The 7634-nt window shown below is 41.6% G+C and overlaps 1 protein-coding gene across 2 annotated transcripts; it reads right to left on the bottom strand.

The window, feature by feature from the left end:
- Positions 1–1861: 1861 nt before the first annotated feature.
- Positions 1862–6481, bottom strand: COXFA4L3 (cytochrome c oxidase associated subunit FA4L3). Of its 2 annotated transcripts, XM_075764752.1 has the most exons (6): positions 6359–6481; positions 6176–6236; positions 5804–5892; positions 4946–5006; positions 4180–4271; positions 1862–3046 (listed from the first exon to the last, which is right to left on the bottom strand). In XM_075764752.1, the coding sequence occupies exons 2-5, from the start codon at positions 6215–6217 to the stop codon at positions 4203–4205; spliced, it is 261 nt and encodes an 86-aa protein (XP_075620867.1). In that variant the 5' UTR covers positions 6218–6236; positions 6359–6481; the 3' UTR covers positions 1862–3046; positions 4180–4202. The 2 variants fall into 2 exon arrangements, with proteins under 2 accessions (XP_075620867.1, XP_075620866.1); XM_075764751.1 differs by having other exon boundaries at positions 1862–4271.
- Positions 6482–7634: the final 1153 nt, after the last annotated feature.

The following is a 7634-nucleotide window of genomic DNA, read 5'->3' as shown; positions in this document are numbered from 1 at the left end:
AATCCTTTACCAGATTGCATACAGCTGAATATCTAAGCAGCACACCACCACAGAAAGAGAGCTCAACTCCTCTAACCACACACCTGGAAATCCGACATTGACACAAAACCCGGAGTGGGAGTTTTGCTCGCTTGTACCTGCTTTTCAGGCCTTCTCCCCACTGCAATCATCAGCACTGCTGAGGGCTTCAGGCAGTCACACAGGTATCTGACAGCGATGCCCGGCGAGGCTCGCCCCCCTCGGCTCCCAGGACGTGAGGGAGCAACCTTCCACCAGTCTCCTCAGCAGCAGCCGTGAGAAAAGGGAGCTGAGGCGCTAAGCAAAGCCCCCCGCCCCCGCGGGCGGCCCGGCCCCCCCTCCAATGAGAGGCCGCGGAGGGAGACGGTAACGGCGGGAACGCAGGGCGGACTCCGCGGGCTGCCTCAGGGCCACGGGCGGTAGCGAGTAACGGGCGCGGAGAGTTAAGTGCTGCGGCGCACTTTTCACTCGTAATGGCTTAATTTGTCACGGGCGCGGGTTCTCCGTGAAGGTCCTTAGAAGGACTGCGCGTTCCCCGTGAGCCCTGCAGAAGGGCAGTGCATCCCCATTGACCGCTCTGGCCAGAACATACACATAACAAGGTTATCTAAAAGTAAAAGCTAATTAAACCAAAATCCTTTGGTCATCGAGTCAAGGTACAGCATAAATAGGGCTGGTACACCCTCCATGCAGCGTGCTATAAAGGTGTGTGATCTTTGATCAGGGTGAGGCACCCCAGAATGGCTCTTTGGACCGACTGGGTGCCTGTTCACTCTTTGGACTTCCTTTGAAGGGTGCAATTAGCAGCGATGGCGGTTTGATGATGGGAGATGGCTGTCAGCAAACAATCTGCCCACTCTCTCCTCACATCACCACCTGAAGGTCAATAGTTACTTAGTCCAACTGCAGTGCCCCAAGCCCACCTCCTCGCTAACGCTTTTTAATTTCCATTTCAGCTACACTTTTAGGTAATCTCCTTATCTTGTGCGCTCCCCGTATGGCAGGGATGTGCTGTAGAGTGACACCTTCAGACAGCGAATTCAAACTGTGCTGAGTAGCATGGTCATGTTTGTTTAATCTGAAAGCTTTTTTGGGAAATGTCCAACGCTAAATATTAGCCAGATCCAGTGAATCAATCCCATTACTCTTGTTTGTTTTCTACAGCCAGTCCTAGGGCCAACAACGCTCTGCACTGAGCAAGACAGATGACAACTGCAGGATGAACAATTTCCTTTAATGATTGCATCAGGCCCCTCTGTTCTGTTACTATTTTCTACAGAAACCACACGCGCCACTGAAGTAACTACAGTACCATACTATACCATCTTGTGGTAGAGAAATGCAGGAGGTAGGGGACATCAGACAGAGAAATTATTATACCAGGGCTATCATATGCAAAGAAAACCGAATGAAAAACTCAACACAGCTCTTGCATAACTGCAGATCTTGTACCATTGTGGTTAAGACCTTTAAGTGCTGCTGTAATAACAAAAATTAGTAATTAATTAATTATTGCATGTATACTGCAGAAAGCAACCTTCTATTCTTCCAGAAAACTATTTACAAATAGACTATTTGTCATCCACCTGCAGTTAAAAAAGCATGATCTTAGATTCTAATAATGCATTTTTAATAGTGATTAGAGCCATTAAAAATATTTCTAATGGTTTCTAATCTATATTTGAAAATTTGACAAGCATTTTAATTAAACTTTGTAATATGAAAGTTGAAAGTGATACAGTTCCATGGAAAAGTACTAGACAGGGTGAATAAAGATAGTGATTGTTTAAAAAAACCAAACCAAACCAAAGACCGTGTAGAAGACAAAATGGAGAGAACAGAATGACGAGAAGAAAGAACATTGTTAAATTTATTTCAACAGTCTCTAAATTGTCCATAGAATAAAAAGCCACGGGTTTACATAACACAGGACATGGAAGTCTTACTGTTCTCATAAAATTCAGCCAATTAAATCTTTACTATCCTAACTCTGATGTCTGTAGAACAAGGAAATAATTTGTATATTGTTTTATAGATTTGTGTAGAGTAGTTGGGGGGAGATACAGTAATTGCTCTTGGTGTGCTCTACTTACAAGAAAAAACCTCATCTGTGCAGGAGACAACAGTCTGAGAACACACAAAGCTGTCCAAAAACTTTAACATTACTCATAATCTTTTTGAAGTGCAGAAAAATAATTTGATTTCTCACATTATGTGAATACCCTCCCCACAAATCTATATTAAACAGCTAACAAAGCAAAACATTCTATTACCTTTGCTATTATGCTTCAGCACAGGATGAGAGAAGCAACAACCTGTGACTGATGGCAGTCACACTGCTTAATATGCTACTGAAAGATACCACTGCAAAGTAAAGTACAAAAATTACATAAAAATTACTTACACTTATTTCCCTAATGTTGACAGATACTTAGGTGATAGTATTTAAAGAGCATACAATAGATTTATTGAAGAACAAACTCATTTAATTCAGGCATCAACTCAGAGCACAGCACTTTTTTTTTGTTTGATACAGTCCAGTAAAAATACGGAAATACAGAGTAACTTACAGAAAATATTTTAAAATATTTTTCTGTTAAAATATTCAAAACTTGTATTCCTCAGAGCACTGGATTTTTGTGGTTATATGCTATCAAATAATCTTTTAATGTCATACCTTAAAATGAAAGCTAAGAATGTATTCTGAAATCTTGTAATAGTTCTCTCTTACACAGAAATGCTGCTGAGTCATCCTTACTTGATAAATATTTATGCTGCATCTGCACACAGGTATGGGATAAAGTAACATTTTAACTTTTCCAGCATCAATAAATCTGAAGAAAACATTAAGCTTCTGAAGCCAAGCTACCTTAAAATTTGGGAGACAGCTTTACTAACTTCAGTTTTGTCTTAGCTGCAGCAGAGTAACCTAAAGCACCTCACTATTACTTACTTACGGGGACTTTTCCCAATTAGCAGTTTCACTTTTGCTTTCTTCCTCACAGAAATTAATATACATTCTGAACATCTGTTGTAAAAGAAACTGTATCATACATTGTGAAACTGCTTGGAAGGGGCCACATACAGAAAATATCTACAAAAGACCGTTCTACCATCGGATGCATGTATTACCTCATTAATTTACTGGGGGTCTGCCCATTACATTCTTTCCATGGCCAACTCATAGGAAAATACACAGATGCGTAAAGAGGAATGGTCTCTTCACAGAGTCATTCCTAATTTTAATCTGTTATTTTCTCTTTGCTCAAGCAGATGTCCCTAATAGCATGTATCTAGAAATGTTTAAAAATATTTTTAATTGCACAGTACATTTGAGCTTGCACGTGAACTACCTTGCACAAAAGAAAAAATTAACATTATGTAATTAGTTTTGGATAATGTAAGTTTCCTAATTCTAGTAACTTTTTCTAAATTTAAACACAAATGATATTTAAATACAACAGAAGTTATCTCATTTCCAATTCCCTTTTAGCCCTCCTTAACTCTTATGTTCCAATCCTGCAGTCTCAAATATACTCTTAAATAACCTATGGGACTCAGTGGGTTGAGGTGAATGCATGTGTAAGTTTTACTACTATCAGCAGAACATTAGTTTTGACTTAAATTGTCATCACATCTAAGATAGAAAACAAATGCAAGTATACTTTATGACTACATATGTTGCCATACAAAGACATCCTCTGGCTATGATGACTATTTGGTCTGTATACTGCATTGAAATACAGTATAGAAAGGGAGCAGACCAGGAATCCCAATTCAGAAGGGCTTTTGGGTAATCTCCATTTACGGAATTTACATGGAATGTTGCAAAAATTTAATATATATTTTATTAAAAAGTATATAAAATTACAAAATGTATTTTGAGAAAAGCAAAATTCTACAAAAAAGCATGGAGGCTTTTTCAATCTATAATTTCCGTCTGAGTATTTAACATCTGACATAAAATGACTACTGAAAATGAGTATTTGAGATTTTTGGACTGTGTGGATGTTGTATGCCAGCTTCTAAGGCAACATGAAACTCCTCATCCAGAGTCCAAAAAATGTAGGGAGACCCTAAAAATGTAGCAGAAGCATTTCCGCACACTGATTTCAGTAGTCAAGTTTGTGCAGAAGTGATTCCACTAGATTCATAGGGTACCTTTTTGAGGCAACAGAAACTTGTCACTTCGTGAGCTTTTTGACATCTTCCAGCTCTTCTATAGGTTTCCATTTCTGATGGATTGTTAATAGCTGGAAGAAATTCAAAGGAAAATATGAAAGAAATTAGCAAAATCCCAGCAAGTATTTACTCCACTCCCATCCCTCCCCATATCGTACATCAACTATCAGTGAGGAAGGATTTCTAGTAGCTTTACATTTTCCTTTCTGAAGTAAGCAAAAATAGCAACTGATTAAATAATTTGTTGAATAAAATCACTGGGATATTCAATAAGTAATAATGCCAAATAATTTTATTTTTCCTTATTCTAGATGTTCTACTAAACTAAGATTTTTTTTTTTTCCTTCAGGCTGCAGTACTCAAAAACATTCTTAGTCAATTTTGTAATTCAGGAACAAGGCAAGGGTAAACAGCATTTCCCCTGTACTCCAAATTCCCACTATTATCAATGGAATTGAGTAAATGGATGTTGGGGAGGGAACCAAGACTAACCAGACGTACACCATAAACTGAGGATCAAACCTAGAGTGTAATAACTGAATCCCTATCATTAAGTAATACAGGAAAGATTACTTTATGTAAAGTAATGAATTAAGCAGTTAGTTCCACTTTTAAATAGATGTATGCCAGCTTTACAGGTTTTTTTTCCCTCATCAGTATTTTGCTAGTTCTTACACATTTAAATAAAGTTATTGTGTTGGAAATGTATGCTATTTGTACTGACTATATTATTGGTACAAATTACCTTCTGAGGTTTGGTAGGATCGACAGTTTCCCACGGTTCTGGATTGCCACTCTTGTTAATGCTTTAAGAGAAGATAAAGCAAACATGTACTATGCTTTAAGAAAAAGGTAGGCAAGATCACACCTTATATAAGCAGTCTATTGTCAGTAGAACTATTCATGGAAGTAAGTAGTTCCCTGAAACACAAGTTTACAGGTTTGGGCATTTCTGTTCTAAATTCTGGGTAGGAATCAATGATGGCTTGCTTTATTTGCAGCTTCCAAATCACCAAACAAGCCAACACTGTTCAAGTATAATGTGTTATCATAAGGGAAGCAAGCTGCAAAATCAAAGCGGAATAATGACACAGAGAAAAAGTAAGGGGATTCTTACTCTGACAGCTAAAATGTCTAGTCCATTCACTTTAAAGTAAATATAAAAATTCCAAAAAGCTTAAAGCATATAGGACTTAGCTCCAATCATTAGCCAAGCCATTCAAATACTAACTTATTGTAAGTTCCTATTATCAAATGCTGTGCTTTATAAGAATATAAGTCAATAGCCTGGTTGCAACTTCTCTGCATGTTGTCTACCTATCTGATTATTTGAAATTCTTCATAAGAACATTTAAAACCTATTACACTAAAGCAAAGAAAAATATAATCTATTAAATCAAAAGTTAAGAAATAATTTGGACTATACTCCAAATGAATTAATTTCTCTGGTATTTACAATCTGCAGATATCTTAGTCATTACAAATAATATGGAACATCTACATGGATTTTTTTTTTTTTTTTTGGTGCAGAACATCATGGTCAAACGCCTCTGTTGAACAAAGAAGGTTAGGGTAAACGCCAAGCAGTAAGTATTTTGCTTACATCACATCAGATTTGCTGAATATGGAATAGGCAGAAAAAGAGAGTGCCCCAACTGCTGCAAAGGACACCACTCCAACCAGGGGAATGAGCTGAAAGACATAAAATGGAGAAAAGAGTTTAAGAACCAGTGTTCTGGCCACAGAGCCACAAGTAGGGGGAGTGACAGTTACAAGGAATTAAGGTGTGATTACCTGTTAAGGTATATTACCTCTACATTACTATATTTCAATGCATTAATTTCAATTTACCATGTCCCTTGCTATCACGATTTCCCCTACAAGGTGCTCTTTATTAAATGGCACCTGCTTGAGCCAGCTCGCGTCACCCTGCCAAAGGGGGTTATCGCAAAACCAACGTCTCTGGCAAACTTACTTCTTTTTTCGCTTTTAGTATCTGGAAGAAGCTCGCGTTCATCCTCGCTGCAGCTACGCACCTGGAACAAACGGTTCGCTGTTACCGTACCCCGGGCCGGGACCCCCCCCCACCCCCGGCACGGCTACGGGACCCCCTCCTGGCTGCCAGCCCCGGGGGGAGAGGGCACGACGCCTCCGTTACCTGGCGGAGCAAAGAACCGGCAGCGCTGCCGACGGGCACCAGCGCCGGGGCAGCGTGCTCTCCGCGTTATATACGCCCAGCAAAGGCCGCGAACGTCGGCGCTGCCCCAAGTCACGTAGGTGGGACGGCCGCGGCCGCGCAGCGCCCCACAGCCCACAGCCCGCACCCCGAGGCGGCCGGCGGGCAGGGAGGGAGGGAGGGCGAGCGCCCCCTGGCGGCCGGCGCGGGGAGCCGCTCGCGGGCGGGCAGGCGCGGGGGAGCGCACTGAGCTGGGGTCGCACAGCGGCACTGCGGGAGGCAGCGGGGGACGCGGCCTGTGCTCCTCTCGCTTTCTTTCCGCAACTCCTCCTCTCTCTGTTACTGCATTACTCAAACCTTGCTTTCCCATTTCTCCTTTGTCGTTCGTCCCCTCCTCCAGCCAGTTGCCTCAATAACAGCATATCTAGGTAATGCGCAGTCAAGGCCTTGGCCTGCCTCTTTTCAGAGCTCGGCAAGGTGCGTATAGCAACCAAAACAGGAGCCCAATTTCACTCTGTCCCCTTTTGCTGCAACAAAACCTTAACCCTGGCCCAGGTTCCCACCACTCTACAGTGTTACACAGCTTCAATCACTTCCCAGTACCCCCATCTGAGAAAACCTCCTACCGTGGGGAGGCTGGAGGTGCACGCTGCCAGCAGCCACCACCTGTAAATCTGTTTCTCCCTTTCCCTCTTGCCCACTGGAAAGCAGTAAGAGGAAGGAGAGGTGCCTTTGCTGCATGCTCTACTGGATCCCTGTAGCAAGGGGGGGATGTGACAGGGCACAATTAGCTCTCCTGGTCCTTCTAGAGAAGGAGTACAGAAGTTAAGCAGCAGCATCTTTGGAATGAAGGAGCTGACAGCATTTTGCTGTCCTGACAACTTTCAGGTCTGCCAATTCTAAAGCATTACTCTCAAACTCTGGAAAGCAAAACAGAGAGTTACCTTGAAGGTTTTCATACTTTATCGCCAGCACTGCTGCTAAGAAACCTTTCGGGTGTTTGGGAAATTCAGTGGCACTGGCCTGCAATAAAGCAGCAGGATGGTCCTTCCTTACGGAATGGTGATCAAAGCCACCAAGCTGTAGGACAGTCATTTATATCTCAACTCCTTCGTAAGGTACAACAGCTTCTACTGCTCCCCTTTGCCCTTCACAGTCACTAACTGCTTTGGAATTCCTTTCATGATCCATCTCATTGTAAACCACACTGCAGTGCAGTCCCTAGTGTCCCTGTTATAAGAAAAAAATATTTGTTAAC

Source organism: Balearica regulorum, chromosome 12 (genome assembly GCF_011004875.1).
Source record: "Balearica regulorum gibbericeps isolate bBalReg1 chromosome 12, bBalReg1.pri, whole genome shotgun sequence".
In the NCBI taxonomy this organism is placed as follows: Eukaryota; Metazoa; Chordata; class Aves; order Gruiformes; family Gruidae; genus Balearica; species Balearica regulorum.
Note: the sequence above shows the minus strand (reverse complement) of the source record. Positions and strands in the feature narration are given on the sequence as shown.